Source organism: Chiloscyllium plagiosum, unplaced genomic scaffold (genome assembly GCF_037043375.1).
Source record: "Chiloscyllium plagiosum isolate Xiang-an unplaced genomic scaffold, Cpla_swu_hap1 HiC_scaffold_28, whole genome shotgun sequence".
Taxonomy (NCBI): Eukaryota; Metazoa; Chordata; class Chondrichthyes; order Orectolobiformes; family Hemiscylliidae; genus Chiloscyllium; species Chiloscyllium plagiosum.
In genome coordinates, this window is record NW_028270166.1 from 15,239,533 (window position 1) to 15,264,462 (window position 24,930).

The following is a 24,930-nucleotide window of genomic DNA, read 5'->3' on the forward strand; positions in this document are numbered from 1 at the left end:
TAGAGAAAACACTAACAAGCCCAATGATTCTTCATCAGATGTCACACACTCACTTGCTTTCCCATCCATATGGGGACAACTTTGTTTGGAATCATTTATCTGGCTGAGAATAATTCTTGTCAAACAGATGACGTTAAGGCCATAATATGCTGGGTGACTGACAGAGGAAATTTATTTTCGTGTTCAACTGTTATTCAAATTAATCAGTGTTCCTACAGAATATTGACACTCCATAGATGCAGCCCGATCCATGGAATTTCTCCAGCATCATCTGGGTTTGTTTCAGCATCTGCAATTTTTGATTTTATTTTCTATCTACAATGTACTAAAAGTGAAATAAGCCACAGCTATTAAGTGGTGCTGTCTTTTGCTCTGGGTGAGAATAAAGATTGCCCTGTTGATTTCAGATTTTTAAAAAAATCTGAAACATCCGTGTGATTAGATGCGTTGTATAATTTACGAATGAGAAATTTATAATGGGGAGGCAATGACCTAGTGGTATTATCAATGGATCGTTAATCCAGAGACCAGGTAGTTGGGTTTGCCACAGCATATTGTGGTATTTGATTTTAATATATTTTTTAAAAATCTGGAATTAAGAATCCGATGACCAGAAGTCCATTGTCAATTGTCGGAAAATACCCACCTGGTTCACTAACGTCCTTTTAGGGAAGGAAACTGCCATCCTTACCTGGTCAGACTACATGTGACTCCAGACCCACAACAGTCTGGTTGGCTCTTAACTGCTCTCTGAGCAATTAGGGATGGGCAATAAATGTTGCCTAGCCAGTGATGTCCACATCCCATGAATGATTAAATAAAAATTCTTTCTCAACAAAGGCCTCAAAGTATCAGGGAGGAGATGAGTTTAGGCTATTGTGACGGGATCATCAAAATGTTCATGAATGGTGGAGTTAGCTCAGTGGGCTGAAAGCCGTATTCTTGCCTCTGTTTTCTATGCTGTGTTGGTTTGTAGGTCTGCAGAAGGTAAGTTTGTGTACACTTGAGCAGGGACCAGGGAGTGAGCTAGTTGAGTGGATTTTGTACAGAGAGGGGTCCTTGGTAGAGCACTGTTCTTAAGTTTTACATCTTTTTTAAAAAAAAAAAATGAAATGGCCCACCTGGGGAGAAAGTGGCCTACAATATACACTGAGATGATTAATGCCAGTTTAATATTCTCCTGTGGGCAACACTGATGTTGGATTTCAATTTAACTCTCAAATCCAGAACAAGTTTCTTTTAAAATGGTACTCGGCCATAAAGTAAGCATTTTAAAAGGAACACCAAATATAAATTGTGCAATGTGTGTATGCTTTTCTGTAATGGCATGCAATGAATTGCCAAGCTTTTAATCAAATCTCATTGTTCGGGCGTTTCATAAAAAGCTCAAAGCTTTGCACTTTGTAATGTGACATTCTCTGAACCCCTCATAATAGATTGGAGTTTTATGATTCACTCTCTGCTATCTGTTATTCTATATGTTTTCAACCAGTGAGATTTTGTGCTTGATCTGCTATTGTGCCTGGTAAAGCTCAGCACAATAATCAATCAACTGCTCTTCCTGCTTATGGAAGGAGAGAGCTGTTCCTTCCTGAATGAGTGTAATATTGCATTAAAATGAAACAGCCGTTGCTCTCCTTTCCAAATAACAAGTCTGTTTGTTTTCATTTCTCACCACCCTCTTTCCCCCTCCCCACCCCCCAACGCTTGGTTTGGCTTCTGACCATCTTTTTCTTTGTGTTCCTGCAGCAGCAGCTTCAAGCGCAACAGCTGTCTCACCTCCATGGTCTCACAGTGCCACTCACCCCGTTACCAGCTGGCCTGCAGCCTCCTGTCATCCCTTCAGTCAGTGCCAGTGCTGGACTACTGGCATTATCCAGCGCTTTGGGCTCACAGATCCACCTCCCCTCGAAAGATGACAAGAACCACCATGATGGTGACCACCAGAGAGATGAGGGGGTACAGAAACCCGATTAGGAACTCTTGAGGATTGCGCAACACAAAATCCTTAAACATGATCTTTGGTGTTTGTTTTAATGCCTGTATATATCTCGGAGGTGGCAATTTTGTGCTGTGTATGTTATTATTTAGGAGAACAAAGCCTATTTTAAAGCTGCAGTATATTAAAAGCAACTTTGTTTTGGCATGAACAAAGCAGGGGGACACTAAGTATGAATTTGCTTCAGACGAGGGCATAACATATTGGCTTGTCCACCTGATGGACATTTTAGTGTTCAGCATCTTCAAGATAAAAGCTTCTGATTCAGCCTGTCCATTGAAACTGCGCTGGGCAGGAATTGCCTTTCCGACTAATTGCCCACATAATTGGGCTGTTGAGTGATTTTGTTTCAAGTCAAATGACCTGTAACGTGCAGATCAGTACATTGTCAGAAACCAAAGCAAATTTGCCAAATTGATGGTAAGATCGCTGATGTTCTGTGCTCTTGAAATTGCCATATTGTTGACCGTCTTTAAATGGTTGGCCTATTAACACACTCTAAATCAGTTACATGGGAACAAATCTTTAATAGGAGAAAAATATATATGTATAATAGTCATCTTAAACTCTTTACTTTCATCTGAATGTTTGTGTATTGATCTACGAAAGTTTGAGAACACTTTCTTTTTGCTATCTAATCCTTGTTGGGGATTTGATCTGCAGTTTCAAATTTCTGTCACCATTTAAAGTTTGTTGAGTAAAAGATCTACTGAGCAAGATAGAGATAATCATTAAAATTGTTATTGTTGGCTTGTTTCTGGATGGGGAGAGAGGAATGCAATGAGAGTTGACTTTAGAATCAGATGGGAGAGCTTGGCAGAAGATTTTTCTGTTGGATTGTGTTAAGCCTTCAGAACAGGGGCATCATCACCAACTTGCAGCTCAACTCAAAGCAAAATAGGTGTTTCTGTATTGTGCAGTGTTTTCTCAAGAAAGCTCAGATCTTTGAAAAGTTATCAGGGAGTGAATTTTGAACAGATGGCTGTACAATTGGATGTTTCATTTGCTGCATTGGCAATAAGCTGCGAGGGGGGGGAGAAAGGTGCAACCAACTTTGTGTCGATGACTTTAACTTGAACCTTTATAGGGTTCAACACTGGTCTTGTTGTGCACCTGAAATGTGCTTGTAATTGGTACCTCCTTCATCCCGGTGGTTTATACATTGTAGTTTTCAGTGATGGCTGAATCATTTTCATTTTCTTTGCTGACCATATGTAAAGAATCATGAAGGGGATCCATCAAGGCAGATGGGAGAGGTTGGAGCTGCAATTGTGTTCCTGTTGATTATGGTTGGTGAAGGATATGTGTATGCCATGCTTGAAGTTCATATTTTCCTATCCCCACCTCCACCATTCCACTCCCCCTCCCCCAAAAAAGGAGAAAATATTAAACCCAGACTTCTCTCTCAATGACTTGGTCACACAATTAACATCCATGAAAGAACAACCATGCCAAATTTGGTTCTAGTTTCATGAAGCCCTTTGCAAAAACAAAAGGAATGTAACTCAGCCTGTGGGACAGACTAATGCCACTCCCTGTGGATTTGAAATTATATGCCAGTTTTAGCCCTGACTGTGTAATACACAGAGCTTTCAAACCCTCCAATATTAGGCACTTCACATCCAAGTTTTATGGCTTAGAAGGTGGAAAGTGGCCTCAGTAAGGATAGGGAAAAATTGTTGACAGTGTCTAGCCTAACTCTTGGATCGGTTGATTGTTGAAGCTATATTTCAGGATTATTTGCCATTAAGAATCTAATTTTCAGAAATCCTTATCTCTAGTGGGACCAAATTCTTCTCGTGCATTTCAGTACATGAATTTGGGCATTCTTAGTAGGGCGAGGGTACTTTCTACAATAAATGAGCAGAATTCCGATCGATGTGCCACATTCTGGTCTTGTTGAAGTGCAAAACTGAAATTGTAACTGTTTCACTCACTGATGTTGTCTATCCTGTTCAGTATTTGCAGCATTTTCTGTTTTTATTCTTGATTTCCTACATCTCTTGTACTTTGTTTCTGATGCAGTATGATAACGTTGGGCTGGTTTAGCTGTGGACTCTTAGCACTTCAGTGTAAATGTCAAGGTGGGTCCATTTCCCCTGAACTGGCTCACCCCTGCTTTAATGTTTTGAGTGATAGCCTTTTAATTATTAAGGTGCAATTCCAGGTGGACGTTTCACACTGTAGAGTTGCTGGCCAATTGGATGCTGGTAGCTGTGCACACTGGCACTACCAGGGAGTGGTGGTCACTGTAGATGGTCCAAGGAGTGGCAGTCAGCAAAGGACCCAACCACTCAGGTATGGCTAGGATCTTGCCTCAGTCAGGTTATCCATCTCTGGCAGTGGCAGAGTCACTCGGAGGCCATGTTGGACAAGGTGGGGGTTTGGATTGGAGTAGGGAGGGTTCATTTTGAGTATCTGCCTTCTATCGTCTGTGGTGATGAGTTGAAGCCCAAATTTAGGCACTATTTGACCTACCTGAGGGCTTCCATTCTGTCACAGGACCACAAACAAGCATGTGATCAGTAAACTTTAGACCACATGTCTCCAATATTGCAATAAAGCATATTTATTTAACATCCAGCACCTTCCTGAATAAGGTTCTTTAATCTCAGTAGTAGCATAGACATCTCACTGATCACAACCAACCACCATTAACTAAAATCTCCTCCTGTGTGTGTCATTTGGGAATGCATTTGGAGTTTGGACAATTTGATTTTGTTCCATTTTGGGTCAGACCGAGGCTGCTTTCGTTGAGGTTGGGTTGGAGGTGGTGAAAAAAGTTGCTGGTGGTGGGGTGAAGGAACCTTTTGAGTCAATTGATTTTGTGTGTGTTAAGTGTGGCCTATATTAGAGTAAATATGGTATATTTTTGTTCCTTGTGTATATATTCTGGTTCCTGAGAGCATTTCATTATTCAGGTCAAACTCTTTTCAGTGGATTATCTGGGCCTCACTTGTGTCGGAAGCAGTGAACAGGACTGCAGTGCTATTTTGCTTGTATAACATTAGGATTTCATGTGCTGTTGATAGATTTCCAAATGAGGGCTTCATTGAAATCCATGTTGAACTACAGTCTATATACTACAGCTTTAAACATTAGACCACTGCAAGTAGCTTCAGTTTGTTTATTTGCTTATGATTTAATACCAGTTTTCTTGCCACTGCTTGTGACTGGCTGTGTGCCACCTCTGACGTGCCAGATACAATTACTCAGTTACAACTGGCCCATATCCCTCATCTAGCAACTGAATTACAGACTTGGCAGACAAAGGTCCAAAGATGATAACTTTCTCCAGAGCATATGTTCAGTCATAAAATGACTGTTTTCAGGAGTAAACTTCAAAGTGAAGCTAACCTCTAATGGGGGAGCGAACATTTTTTTGTGGCATTATTTGTTTATTTGTAACAGATTTAAATCATGCAAAGCAGTTTCTGACAGTAGGATTGACAGAATGCAAATTCAAGATCTGACCCTAGAGTGCATCAAAGAAAAGTCAAAGGCCCCTCCAGTTTGAGATGGAGGTGGGGGTTGAACCTGAGTCATGTCATGTTTTAGTGTGCGCACAAGTATTGTTTCAGAGTGACGGAGGGACCACTTACACAATGGGAGGAATGTGGTTCCCTGCCACCCAGCCCCAATCCCAAAGCCAGTTGCTTTGCTTGGAGACCGACAGAATTCACTGTTCGCCCTGCTCACATTAAATACTGGCTTACTTTGCATGTTGTTTGCATGTGCACATGGACAGTGTGTTTTGCCAATACAACAGCCGTAATCAGCACCTGACCAGCTTTCATTTACTTCATTTGAAGGGGGCAGTGGCGGGAGCAAGTTTGAACAGTTGGGTGCCACTGCATCAATTGCTTTATTCAATTGCCCAACAGTTAAACATGCATTGCCTTCAGAACAGCACTTGCCACATAAAGGGAGCTCTTCATTACTGTGAACCTTCCTCTCAAATTCCTAAACTGCTTAAGATACTTATTTGGGCTGCTGTTGTGTTTTTTGCACCTGCTAAAACTGGACGCAAGTGATGTGGCTGAGGCTTTATAGTTAGCGATATGTCTCCCATTCCCAGTTTATTTTTTAGTTGGGCACAGCTTTTCACTTTGGAAAAGCTCCTCCTTAAATTGGTGTGGTGCTTGAAGCAACAGGATTGTTTTTTGTACTTTTGAGGGACCTGGTAATTGGACCTTAATGGATCACTGTCCCGTGCATTGAATTTTGCACAGGGTAGATGACCCACATACAGGTCCACAGTGGCACTATCTTCCCTGACCTCTTAACTGGAGAAGGGACTTGGTTAGTTGGCCTAAACACACAACAGCATAAAGATACTGGCTGCTGGAGTAACACTAGCAGATGCACTCATGGAATTTGAATGGAGAAGGAGAATTTCTTTTGCCATTTGGGGCTTTCTTCTGCTTTTTAGAAGTAGTTTGAGAAATAGTTTACTAAAAGGCTCCTGTTTTCTCTTTGCTGTTTCAACTAAATATGAATCTTTAATAACTTTCCTGTGTAAAACTAAAACTTAAAAAAAAAACCTTGTAGCTTTTGGCCAAGCACAACCTATCTCACATTTGATATATTTTTTTAGGAAAAGTGAAAGAATGCATTCTGTACAGCTGAAGTAACACACAGTCATGGTGATATACAGCAGGCTATCCAGTAGCTGAAGGAAGAATAAACATTGCCCCCCCCCCCCCCCCCCCACCAGTCTTTGACCATATTCATTTTGTTGCGGAGTCTTGACCCTGAGAATATAATGTTGTCCCTCTGATCCCGGTAGAAGCCAGCTCCAAATTGCCAAATTGTTCACACCACAACTTATACAGAGAGGTTCTGTAACCGTCCAGTACCTTGCAGATTACGTCTGGTTCCATTGAATTAATCTTGAGTGGAATGCAACACTTACCAACCTGGCCCTAGCAATGACAGTGAAAGATTAAAACCTTTTTCTTTGAAAAATTGCACCTGAACTAAACAGCCACTCATTGAATACAGTGGTAGTCATGAGCAAACTTGTCATTACAGCTATGTTTGAAAGTGAAACGTGAATAAGTAGTCTCCACGGTCACTTTGTTAATTTAATTATTATTATTTAATGAAATGAATTGTTACATGCAGCATGCACTAGGGTGCCTCGCCTCCTCTAATTTGAGCATGATGTATAATTGTCAAATCTTGCAGTTTGTATAAATACAAAAAAAAGCTGTGCGCTTGTACAGATTACTGCATCTCATCATCCCAGTGGCCTCTGTGGAAACTGTGCAATATCAGCATTGCATATCCAGATTAGAATGGCCATAAAAGAAAATGGTTATATCATACGTTGCATTAATGTATTGAAGTGTATTGCAAGTTATAATGGGAATAATGTTTTATTTTAAAAATGCATTGTCGAAGTAAAATGTCCTTGAATACAAATAATGCTTTCTCACTCTTGTATAGTTTATATATACCAGTTTTCAGATCCTGAATGCCATCAAGTACAATTGTATCATTCTACAAAATTCTTCTGTTCTTTGAATCAACTGCATACAAGTTTGAGGTACAGTGGACCGTATTAAAGATAGACTCTGATAAAATCTCTTTAAAGAGTACTTTTATAAAAGGAAAAGAAACGCCCAAACAAAGATTATTTTGCATCCCAAAACACATTCAATGTTCCTATTTTTGGTCGTCCTGTAATGGACTTTATTGAATAGATACTTTTTAATTTCCAATGTATTTATTTTCCTGCCGTCGCAGTCCTCAAAAGGTTAATAAGGCTCCAGAGATAAACGATGCTTTAGAGACCTCCCTGTGAATGTCATTGCATAATGCATAATCTCTCGTATGACAGAATTAGAAAATTATAATTATTGAATTAATCCATCTGATGCTGTGACTTCAGAGCTTCGAATCACTTAAAAATAATAAAACACTTTGCTTTTTCAAAGTCTATTTGTTTCGACTGGTGCTGCAAAGGCTATATACTGCACTTGCACCAGTATCAGTTTGTATGAATATGTATGCAAATTGTGTTGAAGATTAATGTGGCGGTGTTTAAAAAAAACATTATGTCTTAAATAAAACAAAAGTGTATTAAATTAGTTCGCTAGTGCTGTAAGGAAATATCTATGGTGCCTTACAAATAAAAGCAAATGTGATTAAATTATAATGTGGATGTCGTTCTGCTTTTATTTTGCTTCCTCTGCAAATCTGATAATTTTGTAAGTGTGGCCTGTTATCTGAGTTGCTCCTCTGGAGTATTTGTGTGCATTTGATGGTGCCGGCACTGTAGCAGAGATACAATAAAACTCATCAGAAATAAAAGCCAAAGAAATCAATGTGAGGCATCCTAATATGAGGAGAGGCATGTTTGATTTAAATTAAGCTGATATTAACAATAGCTGCTCAACACAAAGCTACCTCCCTTCATGAAGGAAAAGAGTTTTGCAATTTGTGCATAACCTCTTTTTCCTAAATCCAGGTCATCCAAACACCTTCCAACCAATGGAGTATATTTTGAAGCAGGAAATGCAATATTCACAATTTGTGCACAGTAAACTTGCAAAAACAGAAATGCGAGAATGATCAGATAATTGGTTTTAATGGAGCTAATTGGACATGAAGTATTGGCTGGGACACCATCCTTGCTCCTCTCCAACAAGCACTTTGAGATTTTCTACATCTGCCAGACAGGCTGGACAATAGTGTCTCATCCAATTGTGCTGCATTCTCGTGCATGGGTGTGTCCGCCTTGATTTCTGTGTTCGTTGAACCACAGCTGATATCTGAATTTGCACTTGTATCATGCCTTTTGTGTTCTTCTTGATCTTCCACTCTTTGAACGGCTATTGAAGTGCAATCCTATTTATGCCAGCTGGTTCAAGAATAGGAGGCCTATGTAACCTGCAATAAGATAAACAATTGGCTCACTGTTTTGGAAGTGTAGATGGACAAATACATGCACACCACTGGCATCATTCTCATTATTTCTGCTTGCTCGAGTACTTCTGCAGCATAATCAACCACCGGCTTACAAAACCAAATCAGAAGTCACACTACACCAGGTTATAGTCCAAAGGTTTATTTGGAAGCACTGCTCCGAAAACTTGTTATTTCAAATAAACCTGTCGGACTATGACCTCATGTCAGGTGACTTCTGATTTTTGTCCACCCTAGTCCAACACCGGCACCTCCACCTCATTCCCAATCCAGACAAGGGAATTCTGGAAGGAAAGGATCAAATGGCTTTTAATGGCTTTCTTTACCTGTTTGACCTTGATAATTTTGCACCCTCTCTTTGATCAAAAAGGCAAGGAAAGCCATTAAAAGCCATTTGATCCTTCCCTTCCAGAATACCGTTCCCTCCAAATTCCCTTGTCTGGATTGGGAATGATGTAGCAGTTCTTCCAACACAGCCCAGCTGGTACTTTATTGGTGAGCGAATTGCTGAAGTAGAGAAATTATCATCTCTTTTAGCCCTCCCTTTTCTGAAAACCAGGCTTTTTTATTTAAAATCCCTGTCCAGAGTGCAGCCCTATCAGAAGGGTCTTCGTCTGTTCGACCTTGTAGGACAAGAGCAGTAATTAATCATCCAGTATCTCAAGGTGCACATGGTACCGTTTAACTTGCACATAGTAAAGATCTTCATGTCAATCAACCTCCACACTTCACTAACATTTCCAAAAGAATAAGATTCAATTTAGATTGAATATTTTGCATGCATAAAATATTCAGACCAACATTGACTATTGGGAGTACCAGGCGTGTGATGCTAATTCTTACCTGCTAAACTCTGAATATAAATGTGCCTGTATTAAACATAGGGTTTAATATCGCATTAACATACTACCAGCAGGTAATTTACAGAGGAAAATCTGACGTGATTAAAAGAATGATAGGTGACCACACAGAACATAACCTAGTTGATCGTTTTTTTTTGATGCAATGTTAAATTATTCTATTTGGAGTCTTGTACAGACCATTAATCATTTAGTGGCAGAGTCATGACATTGCAAGTGCTCAGTTTAAACAACTGAAGCAATGCTTGTGGGTGATTGGCCCCTCTGCTTATGCCAGGGCCTCGGCTATTTTAATCATGATTGCCTTTCTGTACCTGTAAGCTAATAAAATTAATGGCCGCTAGTCTGTCTCATGTAGGGGTTTCACAGACCAGGGCTTGACGTCCTGGAATGCTTGCCAGAAGATCTTTGCAAAGTTATGAATGATGTTTTAGACCGAAATGCTCATGAACTTCGCAAATTTAAGTATAGATTCATTGTGATTGGATATGTTCACAGTTTGTGTCTGATTTTAACAGTGCTGCCACACTTACTTTTATGGTTCTGACAAAATTTTGCACAGTCCATTTATTCTCATGGGAACAGAACCACAAGTTCTTTTAGAGGGTGGTTTTGACATTTATTAAGGTACTTTAACTGCAAATGAATGTGCACCAGTCATTTTTTGATTGAAGTTGTACATTCCCATGGAGAAACACAATCATGAAGTTCAAGTAAAATGATTTGTTTCCTAAAAGAACAGTTCTTTTGTATACAAGTATCTTGAACATTGGAATGACTATTTTTAATTAATCGAATCACTCCAAAAGCCTTGTTCAACAATTTATTTCTCTACAGTGTTCTTCAACAGTGTTCTAAGAAGGCGTTTGGTATGCTTTCCTTTATAGGTCAGAGTATTGAGTACAGAAGTTGGAAGGTCATGTTGCGGCTGTACAGGACATTAGTTAGGCCACTGTTGGAATATCACGTGCAATTCTGGTCGTCTTCCTATCGGAAAGATGTTGTGAAACTTGAAAGAGTCCAAAGAAGATTCACAAGGATGTTGCCAGGGTTGGAGGATTTGAGCTATAGGGAAGAGGCTGAACAGGCTGGGGCTGTTTTGCCTGGAGCATCGGAGGCTGAGGGGTGACCTTATGGAGGTTTACAAAATTGTGAAGGACATGGCTAGGGTAAATAGGCAAAGTCTTTTCCCTGGGGTCAGGGAGTCCAGGACTAGAGGGCATAAGCTTAGGGTGAGAGGGGAAAGATATAAAAGAGACCCAAGGGGCAACATTTTCACACAGAGTGATACGTGTAAGGAATGAGCTGCCGGAGGATGTGGTGGAGGCTGGTACAATTGCAACATTTAAAAGGCATTTGGATGGGTATATGAATAGGAAGGGTTTGGAGGGATATGGGCCGGGTGCTGGCAGATGGGACTAGATTGGGTTGGGATATCTGGTTGGCATGGACGGGTTGCCCCGAAGGTTCTGTTTCCATGCTGTACATCTCTATGACTCTATGTTCCTCCAAATTGTGTATCCCAACAACCCTTTCACTCCTCCACTGATAATCATATCTTCAGCTATCTGAACCCTGTTCTCAGGAATCCCCTCCCTAAACTTTAATGCCTCTCCTCACTCATAAAAACCTTTATGACCAAGCTTTTGGTCACCAGTCCCAAAGTCTCCTTTTATGGTTTGGTCGTAATTATTCTTTGGTCTATGAAAGCTCCTAGGAAGCACTTTGGAGCATTATACAATAATTTGCACCAACTCCTATTACCCAATCAACTAGTCATACATAAACTGTAATGATGAGAATGATGGATCATGTGGTCGTAGAAGAAAATCACTAATCTGGTTACATTCCAGATGCACTTTCCAACATGGATCAGGATGTGAATCCTAGTATGTGTCTTCAGTGAACGAGGGCGTGATATGTAGGACAATGTCTGGTGTTGTAAATGAATAAGGTCAAATGAGAAAGAACTGTCAAGAAACAGTTCTTTGAGTTTATGCTTCAGTGTAATACTAAACCCTGCAAAGTTGGAGATCATTGCATTTGATCTCTGGCCATGCTTCATTAACTCAGTCAAATCAGTGATTGAAGGATACAATTAGAACTCAGCACCTCTGAGAAAACTTACCTAGGCTGTCACTCCACACCACAAAGAGCCATTGCTGGAAACATGCTTGAACGTGCAGCACCTAAAACAAACCAGCCAACCCAAACTGGTTCATGCCAATAGTCAGCACGGTGGCACAGTGGTTAGCACTGCTGCCTCACAGCGCCAGAGACCCGGGTTCAATTCCCGCCTCAGGCGACTGACTGTGTGGAGTTTGCACGTTCTCCCCGTGTCTGCGTGGGTTTGCTCCGGTTTCCTCCCACAGTCCAAAAGATGTGCTGGGTCAGGTGAATTGGCCATACTGAATTGCCCATAGTGTTAGGTGGGGGGTAAATGTAGGGGTATGGGTGGGTTTCGCTTCGGCGGGTCGGTGTGGACTTGTTGGGCCGAAGGGCCTGTTTCCACACTGTAATCTAATCTAATCTAATCTAATCAATGTCCAACTCCTGCTTCTCATTGTCTAAGACTACCAGCAAAATCTTCTGTTAATTTAAGGTGAGGGGCAAAAGTTCAAATGAGATGTGAAGGGCAGGTTTTGTTTACACAGAGTGGTAGGAATCTGGGACCTACTGCCAGGGTAGTGGTGGAGATAGGTATGTTAGGGGGATTTCAGGGACTTTTAAGCACAAGAATATATAAGGAATGGAGGGATATGGAACATAGGCAGGCAGAAGGGATTGGTTTAATTTGGTGTCATGTTCAGCACAACGTTGTGGGCCGAAGGGTCAGTTCCCAAGCTGTACTGTTCTATGTTCTATTTCTCTTATATACATCTAAGCTGCCCTTAAAATGCATCTATACTGACAGCAAGATCAGGCTCAGCTGTGATTTTTTTTATGTTCACACTCCCCATTTACTCTCTGACCTGAGCTGTCAAACATAGAAAATAGGAGCAAGAGAAGCCCATTTAACCCTTGACCTGCACAGCCATTCATCCAACTCAGTAACCTGCCCCTGCTTTCTCTCCATTCCCTTTGATCCTTTAGCTGTAAAAACTATAACTTTTTCTTGAAAACATTCAGTGTTTTGACCTGATGTTTTTTGTGGCAGAGAATTCCACAAGCTCACTAATCTCTGGCTGAAGACTTTTCATTTCAATCTGAAATGGCCTACCATTAGGGCTATCCTTGGACTATATTTATCCTATCTAGTCCTGTTAGAATTTTATATGTTTCTGTGGGATTCACCTTCGTTCTTCTAAGCTCTAGTCAATGTAATACTAACTGATCCAATCGCTCTTCAAATGTCAGTTCTGTGATCCCAGGGATCAGTCTAGTAAACCTTCATTTCACTCCCTTCAAAGCCAGAACATCCTTCCTTCATCTTGCCTCTGTATCTCTCTTCTCTTTGCACTTCCCACCCCTGGCCCCCACCAAATTCACCTCTGAGGGATTGTGGGGTTGGGGTGGTGGGTGGGGAAGGTGAGTGATGAGTTTCCATCTTTCACAATGGTGCTTGACCAATTCCACCTGTAGCGTTAACTTGCGTTAAGTTGGCAAATCGGTCAGCACACACTCTCCTCATGGCAGCTCAGCCCCAAGATTGTTAAACAAAACACAGGAAGACACCAGCTTTCTAATTCCGTAAGCCTCCTTGAGATCTGTTAGAACATCAGCTTGTTGGGGGTCTGCAAACCCAAGATCCTATTTGCTAGACTCTCTGATGTAATACAGGAATGCCGAGTTACTGAAGGTCAGACAGAGCCCAATCTAGCCAACGGTAACACCTTCAAGACAGAAAGAACAAAAGGTAAGTGATAAAAATAAATAAGTAATGAAGTAAATGTGAGAGAGACTCCTCAAACAGTTAAATATATAACTTGCCACCACCCTCAATCTGACTTCTTATCCCTGACTAAATGAAATCAATTTCAAAAAGTTACATATTTGGTCTTCATGTTTCAAAGGTCCCTTTTATCCCCAAAAGTATTGAAACTTAGCCAATATGTAGGAATTACAGCTCCAGGAACTTTCACACACTGGAGAGAAAGATGGTATTCAGCGTCCAAAACAAAGGGGTCATTCAGTGCGGTTTCTCTCAGCAGATAGGAATACTGGTGTGTTTTGATTTTGTAGACGTTTTCCTGATTATTTTTGCTGGAAACAATTCTCTTTCAGTTCAATTACCTTCAGTTCGGTCGGTCTGGCCTCAGACTCATGAGCTGTCTCATGCCTGCCCTTCAACGTTTTCCAAATAATGCGCAGCTTAACAATTATGAGAAATTACATTTGTTAACCTGTCGCCAAACGCAAGGCAGAAGTTGATGTATATGAAACTGGGAATGTATCAAGGTCAGGTCTAAGTGGGCTGCATTAAAAATAGCTTTGCTCTTTAATGGTGTGCAGTATAATAGTGCTGTTACAAAAATCAGCAGGATCAGGATACTTATTCCAGGTCTGAATGGTGAATTATTATTTTCAGACAACTCAGTGGGAGATGTAAGATTGTTTCTTTGTGACAATCGTTTTCTAACCTGTAACCTTCAACCCTACTATTGGCCTTCATACGCAAAGTTAAATTAAATGATTTTAGATCATAAACTCTGCCTTCATTTTGTTTCTGTTTCTTTTTTCCTAGTTCAATTTTTCTCAATGTGTTCATTTCTCCACTTACCAACTATTAATATCTCATCTGGACCCTTTTTTTTGCTTCTTTATCCCAACTATTACCATAAAATCTTTAAAAACCAAAAGAACTGCGGATGCTGTAAATCAGAAACAAAAACAGACATTGCTGGAAAAGCTCAGCAGGTCTGGTAGCATCTGTGGAGAGAAATCAGAGTTAACGTTTCAGGTTCAGTGACCCTTTCTCAGAAACTCAGTTCTGAGGAAAAGTCACTGGACCCAAAATGTTATCTCTGATTTCTCTCCACAGATGCTGGCAGACCTACTGAGCTTTTCCAACAATTACTATTCTTGTCATTGTTGATCATAAAACCTTTGTTATTTAATCTCTCCTGGTCAGCACCCTATCACATGCTTCTCTTTTCTTTTCCACCCCCTCCCCTCCCCCCAACATAATTTCACTCACTCCAAACTGATTAACTTACTGTCTTTCCTCAGTCATAATAAAGATTTGATTACTTACAGTGTGCAAACAGGCCCTTCAGCCCAACAAGTCCACACCGATCCGGTGAAGCACAACCCACCCAGACCCATTCCCCTACACCTAACACTACGGGCAATTTAGCATGGCCAATTCACCTAACCTGCACATTTTTGGACTGTGGGAGGAAACCGGAGCAAACCCACGCAGACACGGAGAGAATGTGCAAACTCCATACAGTCAGTCGCCTGAGGCGGGAATTGAACCCGGGTCTCTGGCGCTGTGAGGCAGCAGTACTAACCACTGTGCCACCGTGCCGCCCACTCAGGGCTCATGCCCGAAATGTCGATTTTCCAGCTCCTTGGATGCTGCCTGACCTGCTGCGCTTTTTCAACCCTCTCTCATACACATGCTCTCTCAGACACAACATATACACCCCCCATACTTTCACCCACGCGCACACCCTTTCATAGGCTTATACTCTGTCACTCTCACACTCACACTCTACCAAGCACATGTACACACATGCACACACACATTGTACTCACACACGCACACCAACACACACGTATGTCTATAGGGTAAATTTGCATTTGCAGAATTGTATTTGTAGATACATTCTATTTTGCTCAAAATGCACACAATCTGCAGGCAATCATAGTCATAGGGACGTACAGCATGGAAACAGACCCTTCAGTCCAACTCATCTATGCCGACAAAGTATCCTAAATTAATCTAGTCCCATTTGTCAGCACTCGGTCCAAATCTGTCTAAATCCTTCCTATTCATATACCTATCCAGATGTCTTTTAAATGATGTAATTGTACTAGCCTCCACCACTTCCTCTGGCAGGTCGTTCCATACACGCACCACCATCTGTGTGAAAAAGTTGCCTATTAGGTCCCTTTTAAATCTTTTCCCTCTCACCCTAAACTTATGCCCACTAGTTCTGGACTCTCCCAAACCAGGGAAACGATCTTCTCTATTTACCCTATCCATTCCCCTCATGATTTTATAAATCTCAGCCACCAATGCTTGAGGGAAATTATGTTTCTATAAGATCCCCCTCATTCTTCTACTTTCCATTGAGTGTAGTCCCAGTCGACTCAACTTCTTCCTCATAAGCCGACCCTCATTCCAGCATCAACCTAGTGAACCTCCTCTGCACCCCTTTTAGTGCCAGTACATCCTTTCTCAAGAAAGGAGATCAAAACTATACACAGTACTTGAGGTGTGGTCTCACCAGCAACCTATGCAGCTGCAGCATAACCTCCCGGTTTTTAAACTCCATCCCCCTATTACCTGCTGCACCTGCAAACCAACATTTTGTGATTCATGCACAAGGGCACCCAGGTCCCTCTACACAGCAGCATGTTACAGTGATTCACCATTTAAATAATAATCCATTTTGCTGTTATTCTTACCAAAGTGGATGACCCCACATTTACCAACATTGTACTCCATCTGCCAGATCCTTGCCCACTCACTTAATCTATATCCTCCTGCGGACTTTGTGTCCTCTGTACACTTTGCTCAACTTGCTTTGCTGTCATCTGAGAACTTTGATACATTACACTTGGTCCCCAACTCTAAATCATCTGTGTAAATTGTAAACCATTACGCCATTTTATAAATTTCTACTTTGGAAATAGAACCAGTCTGACTCAAGGTTGGAATACATACAGACTTTAACCTTACAACTTTTATGCATTGTCTGAGCTGAGATGTCACCTTTTACTATAAAAAGTTACGTTATCTCGGGAATGTGACTTGAGAGAAGTTGTGGGATTTACATATTTAGAATGGGTTGCAGGTTTTGATTCATTAATGATGAAAGACTTAACAGCGATCTAGGACTGTTTAATACATCGTATTAGTTGCATGTCACTTTAATCTTGTGCGATAAATTCTGTGTCTTATGATCCTGGCCCACCAGCTACTTGGTGATGGAGCACCACTCTGAAAGCCAGTACCGTACTTCCAAATAAACCTGTTGGACTATAACCTGGTGTTGTGTGATTTTTAACTTTGTCCACCCTAGTCCAGCACAGCACCTCCACATCATTAATATTGGGTGAGTTTGTATCCAATAAGACCTAATTCAGCCAAGTTTGTGTTATCTCCCAGAACTAAGTGTGAGAAATCCAACAGACATCTTTTACAGCTAACTGTTAAGTACAAATATTACAATCCTCAAGCACATTAGTATCTGGGCTAATTGTAAGCTATTAGTTTATAATAGAAGAGCATGTTTCCAGTAGAATGATATGCTTCAAGCAAGAGAAGGTATGAAGATGTACAAGAACTTTCTAGCCTCAGGTCACATGCTAGAATACAGCAATGATATGCAAGTGTCCCTCAAAAACAAACCAAGCATGTCACAACATAACAGATATGACAATGATTCAGTAAGCTTTCTCCTCTTTGTAAACTACACATGCATAATTCCTCCTCCCATGTCATGTTAAATGAAAGATGCATCACTATATTTACTAATCATACTCATTTTATCCCAACACCTCAAAGCTGAAATTCCTTACCACCTTCAGCCTGGCTTGACTCTCACAACTCATTCCTGATGGAGGGCTTTTGCCAGAGACATCAATTCTCCTGTTCTTCGGATGCTGCCTGACCAGCTGTGCTTTTTCCAGCACCACACTCTCAATTCTGATCTCCAGCATCTGCAGTCCTCACTTTCTCTCACAACTCAAAGGCATTTTAAACTCAAATGAGAGGTCAAATTGGAGGAAGGTGTACTTCAAGCTAGGTTGGGAAAGGGAAATAAGAAGTCACAGAGATTGCTAAATGCTTATTCATGTTTACTTCAAGGTTAGATATCGTACTTTGCCGCTGACTGTGAAATCCATGCCTTTACAACTTTTAACAAATTTTAGACCAACTAGTGGGCTCTGACTGAGTCAAAATATATTTATAATATAATATAGTTATGATATAACATGAGACCATGATTATTTATTGCCTGGAGTCTGGAGCACATTTGAGGTTTAATTCCTAACTGAAGGTCAATGTTTAAAATTGTCATGTCCAGATAACTGAAAAGGTGATACTGAGGAAATCTCATTGACCTGAAATTATAGCTTTCTCTTCCCAGATGCTGTCTGACCAGCTGTGTATTTGTGCAATTTCTGTTCTTATTCTAAGTTCAAACACTGTCATTTACAGTGCAATCATAAACTGTGTCAGATTGTCTCCTCTACTAAAGGTTATTTTGCATGTACTGTACACTGTAAAGGAGTGTGACACCTAGTGTGAACATATATGTCCTAGGTACAGTATATGTAAGTGGGTGTGTGGGTATTTGTACTAACTTAAAATGTCTTGCATGGATACAACAAAATGATATGTTGCTTCATTGAACAATGACGGACGGTCCATTGAATGTGTATGAAAACAAGCACACATCATAAGACTGTCAATTCACAGAAGTTGTAACAAACATAATTAAATCTATTTGCATTTAAATGTGTAAGTAGACATACTAGTAAAAATGAAATTAAAACTGTGGACAATTACACACATGTGGATGCATGTAGTACTTTGTAATTATCCATAATTAATATGCAACTGTCTAAACCTACAATGAAAATATTACATAAATTTTAATAATGTTTCTGAATTATAATTATATGTAGAAACACAGAAAATTTATGGCACACAAGGAGATCATTTTGACCTAATAAGGGTTTTCTTCTTCTTTGTATAGATTATATATTACATAACTAGACTTATAATTAATCATATTACAGATATGTATCCTTTATTCTTTGATGTCCTTTTTGTTGAGTGTGTGAATATGAAATATTTTGAACTGGATGTGGCAACAAGATTATAAATTGGAATGGATAGTGGGAAAGTGATGGGTGATAAAATGTTCAGAAGAAAGTAGAATGGTGGTAGACAGTGGCTATGCTGAATGTCTATACATGTTATAAGTATATGTACATATTATTAGAAATACATTTTACTTATACATTGAATGTGGGATGGAGCTGGAGTAAGACAAATAGATATAAAACAAAATACTTTGGATTCTGGAAATCTGAAACAAAAACAGAAATCGCTGGAGAAACTCAGCAGATCTGGCAGCAATTGTGGAGAGAAAAGAGAGTTAACATTTGGAGTCCAGTAACCTGTTCTGAGGAAGGTCACTGTTTCAAAGCTTCAACTCTGTTTTCTCTCCACAGATATTGCCAGACCTGCTGAGTATTTAAAATAAATATATGTAAGGTATATTTTATATTTATTAATGTAGCAGTTCTTAGGAGAGGCGCTTATTTCGGTTCAGGTGAGAAAGCTCCAGCAGAATTAACAATGTAAGATAAAGTCATTGGCTCAGGCATCCATTGTTTTGACTGAATGTGTTCTTTCAGCTGGGAACACAGGAATCAGTAACAGTAAGATTTTGATCCTGTTCTTTTGAGTAATTGCACTTGAGAGATAAGTGGGTATGTTTCAAAGGAATGCATTGAAGGAACAAACATGCATTGGGAATATTGAAGTATTAAGTTTATAAAATGGAAGTAGGCCAACAAAGGAATAAAAGAATGAATTAATAAACTGGAGAAGGTACAATGAATGATTCAGATAAATTTCATTGTGTAAATGAGAAATATCTAATTTTAGCATGCCTCTTACGTTGAGTTTATTTTTAGCATTAAAATAATTCTTACTGGAAATATTAAAATATCTGAGTAAAGAATTTGTTATGGAGATATGTTATCCGTGATATTAATCTAAAACATCATTGATTGGACATATATCCCTTTCTTGGACTTTTTGGAAAGGACACCTTGCAAAGAAATGGAGATGGTTACTGTAGTGGAAAATAGTGGTACAGTAGGGGCATCTTCTCAACCAACAACCACTAATTCTATAATACTTTCAGTCAAAGAGGCCACGTGACTCAGTTTGTAGGTGTGATGAAGTTATTGGATATGAGCAAAGAGAGTCTAAAGGAACTTGCAAATGTGAATAACTGCTTTTGCCGACTATCTTTTTCTAAACCCCTATTATCAAAAGTTTGGCATTGGAAGATATCATTATCGTCAGGTGGGGTTCCAAAAGGAAAAATTGAAACAAACACCACTATCTCCATGGAAGTAAATTCAGCCAGTTATCACTGATCAGGGAAGACATCCCAGTACAAACAGTTTTGTGGAAGGTAGTTATGACAACAGACCAGTATCTGGACAAACCTTAAATAATTCTTCTTGCCTAACTGGCCAAAATACCTTTAAACAACAGAAAAAAAATCAAAATAACAGACATTTAAAAGGCATCTGTATGGGTATATGAATAGGAAGTGTTTAAAGGGTTGGGGCCACGTGGTGGCAAATGGGACTAGATTAGGTTGGGATATCTGGTCGGCATGGACAAGTTGGACTGAAGGGTCTGTTTCTGTGCTGTACGTTTCTATGACTATATGTATGTACATGTGTAAATTCAAATTTTCAAACTCAAATCAATGGAGGAGTTAGACAAGAAAAAGAATTGTGTCACCCAACCTTATCAGTTTTATCAATTGTAAAGAGTTGGTTTGAGGGAATAGATTGGCTTGTTTAGTAAGCTTATTTAATAACTTTATGTAATGGGTCATTAAAGTCTATAAATTTATGTGATAACTCATTCTTTCTTCAGTTGAGATGAAAACTTGCAATTGATTACCTGAAAGAATTATGCCAGTATTAGTTACTCAAAATTCTTCTTTTGTGTTAACTTTTTTATTTTCAGTCACCACTCCCTCTAGCATCTTGGCTGACACCAGTAAACTTCCATCTCAGGAGAAGAGGAAACTCCAGGTGTAAATGCTAAAAGTGGCTATAATTCACACCTAAATGTGTTAATGGACCCACTAAGGGTTCCAAAATTTCATACCTCTTTGGATTTCCCTTGTAGAGTTTATTTTCCTGCGCATAGCCATATTGTGGCATGCATCTTCCAGTGATAGACTGAGCAAATGCCTGTATTTAGTCAACTAATGAAACAGTTTTACTGCTAATTATTTAACTGGTACAATTAGCAGTGAATTAGCATTGAAGTTGCAAGAGAATTGGACTGACGTGTGTCAAAGCAATGTGCAAGCTTCCCATTCTAAGATTCAATTAAAAGCAGGTGTGACTGACAAGTGAGTTATTATATTCAAAACATACTGTGCTCCATTGGCACCTCAATGTTTAAATGCCAGTCAATAAGTGACTATTATTTCTTCACAACTGGATAAGAGCCAGTCAAAACCAATCTGACAGCCAACAGAAATACTTTCTGGGAACAGAATATGTCAAGGTACAGATCAGACCACAAAATAAATAGTGTCCCTAAGCTGTTAATCGGTTGTGAGCAAGCATCCGGTTGTTAAAATATTTGAGGTCACAGAATTCTACTACACAAATATTTAATGCAATTCAAAACAAATTACATTTTTCTTCTTAGTATAAGCCCCCATCTCTTTAGGAGGAACCTGAATAATATAAGCTTTCAGAATTCTGAACTGTGTTTTGCATATTCATTCCCAATTACTTGGACCTTGCAGAGAAACTGAGAAAACATCCATTGTACAGATTAGAACCAACGAATCTTTAGAAAATGAATATATTTATTTTTGTAATTATTTTTCTTCCTATGCCGAGATTACCCTTTGCCATGGAGAATAGAGGACTTTGGCTATGAATGGATGAGGTGTTCAATTTTCTTACTCATTATCCTTAGTTGGCCTTTCCCCTTAGTTCTGTGCATTCTTCGTGTGGAAGAATTAATTCTGAATACCTTGTCCCTTTGATTGCTTTCCTCTAACTGGGAACCTAGGACATCATTGGGCTTGACTTCTGTACAGTGACCACAAGTGATTGATGTAGAAGACATGCTCAGGCTGCGCAGTAGTTTTTCACCTTTCTTGAAATGAGATACTCTGCCTTTCTCTAAGTGTTTGTTGGCTGGTCAACTATAAATGAAGCTTTTTGAGGATTGATAAGTTCAAAAGGAAAATTGGATTTGCATTTGTTTGTTTGGAAGTGTTGTAATGATATATATGAAGCTGCTTTTGCTTTCCTTTATGGGTTTACAGCAGGATTAAGTAAAGTATTTTCAAGATTAAAATATTTTCATATTAATTTAAAGGAGCAATTCTTTGCAAGGCAAAAATTGGAACGTCAGGTACTACTGTTTCCCTAATTAGGGAACGTTGTTGAAAGAAAGTATTAGATATTTCTTGGATTAACCAAGAGAATTGTGACTGTGTCTATTTTGCTTTGTACAGCATTTTAATAATAGGTACAAATATCTCCCGCTCATGCAACATCCTCTGTCCTTTTGCTTTTCTGTCTTGGAGTATTGGTTGCAAGCCAGTGTTTACTTTATCTATAGATCATATTTGGCCTCACTAAAACTTATCCACATTTATAGAGTTAAATCAGGCCAAATATAACTGTTCATACATCGCTGGGAGCCTGCACCCTTGAATTTCCATGAAGGAGCGAGTAAACTGAACATTGTTACTCTATTTTGGCTATTTTTGTAGATTCAAAGTTGTTTACAGTGAGTATTGTAAGACAATGCGACAAATGAGTTAAAGTTGAAGGGGAAAATATTTTGGGATTTTTGTAGCAATACAGATTGTGTAGAATGAATTGGCTGTCTCCCCATGATGTACCAAATATTAATTTCATAAAACAATGCTAGTTGACTTACAATGGGATAACTACTTGAATTTCCTTCATGCCCGTTGCGGCACATATACGAAGGGCAATCTCTTGGCTCTCCTGGTGGCTGTGTAAGTGAGCAGTAGAGAAACTCAGACAGGCAAGGCCACAGATTCAGTTGCAAACTCTCTGCTGAATCTGACTGATTTTAGCTGGAGCATGAATAGATTCATGCAACAAAACAGTGAAGAAGGCCATTCACCCTTTTGTTTCTGTACTGATTCTTTATCAAAGCTATTCAATTAGACCCATTCCCTCATTTCTTCTTGATAACATTCTGTTTTTAAGTACAGTATTTACACAATTCCTTTTGAAGATGGTTCAGGTACTGCATTCCAGATAATGGTAACTGGACTAATCTTCCCTGGGGCTGTTTGTCATTTATCTCAAATATGCGCTCCCTTGTTACCAAACCTTCTGCTAGTGAACAGAGTTATCTGCCTAACTGCTTTAGCTTAGCCCCTCACATCTGGTACATCAAGTTGTACAGTAATCGGTTTCTGTACCTGAGAAGGAGAGTTGTTTTTATTCTCTTGTTGATCATGGGCAATGCTGACTGGGCCAACATTTGTTTCCTGTCTCTAGTCACTATTGAGAAGGTGGTGGTGAGCTGCAGTTCCTGTTCTGTAGGTAGACCCACAACTCAATCAGGGAGGGAGTTGCAGGATTTTGACCCAGTGAGACTAAAGAAACAGTGATATATTTTCAACTCAGTGGCTCAGAGGGCTGCTTGCAGATGGTGGTATTCCCATGAATCTGCTGCCCTTGCCCTTCTAGATGGAAATAGTTGTGGGTTTGGAAGGTATTGTCTAAGGACCTTGTGTGAAGTGCAGCCTGTAGATCGTACACAGTGCTGCTATTCAGCATCAGTGGTGGTGGGAGTGGGTATTTGTGGTTGTGGTGACAATTAAGTATGCCTTCAAATTTCTTGAGTGTTGTTGGAGTTGCACCCATCTAGGTAAGTATTCCATTGCATTCCTGATTGGTGTCTTGTAGATGATGGATAGGCCTTGGGAAGCCAGAATGTCAGTTATTTGCTGCAATATTCGTAGCCGCTGACCTGCTCTTGTAACATGGTACTATGGTATTTCTATGGTAAGTTCAGTGAGTTCCTGTACAAGGGTAATCCAGGATGTTGATAGTGATAAAACATGACATTGTTGGAAGTGCAGGTACAGATCTGAAAATGTATTTGAGACCAGTACTGATGTTCAGAAGTGAAGTAGCCCATCAACACTCACCATCAACTCATGCGCATGATTAATGGATACTTGGGTATGATACCAGATGCCATCTGATGCGAGAAGTAGAACCAGTGAGCAGTCAAACCTCTCAATGAGGTGGCACTGAAGAACCTGGTGAAAGTATTTGAAGAAAAATTAATATTCTTTGAGGAAGGGTCACTTGACCTGAAATGTTAACTCTGATTTCTCTCCACAGATGCTGCCCGGCATACTGAGCTTTTCCAGTAATTTCTATTTTTGTTTCTGATTTATAGCATTGGCAGTTTTTTCTGGCTTTTATGAAAAAATTAACCTTTTCCCCCATTTGTATATTGGACAGCTAAATGAGAGAAGTGTAAAGTGCATGATCAATGTCAATTTGGCTAGTAAGCATGGATAATAAATTTCATAAGGCAGAGTTATTATTTCACAAGAGGAAATAAAAATGAAAAATTCTTTATTTGTGATGTGATTCGACAGAATAGAATATCACACATATTGGAAATGAGCAATGATGCCCATGGCCTTCAGTTTTCGCAATAAAGGCATTCCAGAGCTGTGTCTATTTTGAGTTTCAGGTTTCCATAAACTCCAGTAGACATGTTCAATTGTCATAGGTGAATGAAAATGGGTACACAGGAGCTAGAGCTTTTCCAAGGCAGTATAACCTCCACAACCACCTGGTGAAGGAGCGGTAGCTCTGAAAGCTAATGCTTCCAAATAAACCTGTTGGACTATAATCTGGAGATGTGTGATTTTTAACTATATCCATACGTGTATATATAAAATAAAGGATTATCTAGAGTCATAGTTATTACAGCATGGAAAAACGTCCTTTAGCCCATTGCGTCTATGCCAATCATCAAGAAGCTTGCTATTCTAATCTCATTTTCTAGCACTTGGCCCATAGCCTTCTATGCTATGGTGATTCAAGCTTCATCTGAAAACTTCTTCAACATCCTGAGTGTTCCTGCTTTTACTAGAGCTCCAGACTTTTTTCCCACAAATTACAGATCTGGGAGCACCTATGGGAAGAGAAGCAGTGTTA

General features: G+C 39.7%; 1 protein-coding gene across 2 annotated transcripts in view; it reads left to right on the forward strand.

The window, feature by feature from the left end:
- LOC122565382 (TLE family member 5-like) overlaps positions 1 to 8,162 on the forward strand; it is a 126,889-nt gene extending 118,727 nt beyond the window's left edge. Inside the window, exon 7 of one of the 2 annotated variants that reach the window (XM_043721309.2) lies at positions 1,753 to 8,162. In XM_043721309.2, coding sequence (XP_043577244.1) covers positions 1,753 to 1,977 — 225 coding nt within the window. In that variant the 3' untranslated portion in view covers positions 1,978 to 8,162. Of the gene's footprint in view, positions 1 to 1,749 lie in introns of both variants that reach the window. The other variant, XM_043721308.2, reaches the window with a different exon arrangement.
- The last annotated feature ends 16,768 nt before the right edge of the window (positions 8,163 to 24,930 follow it).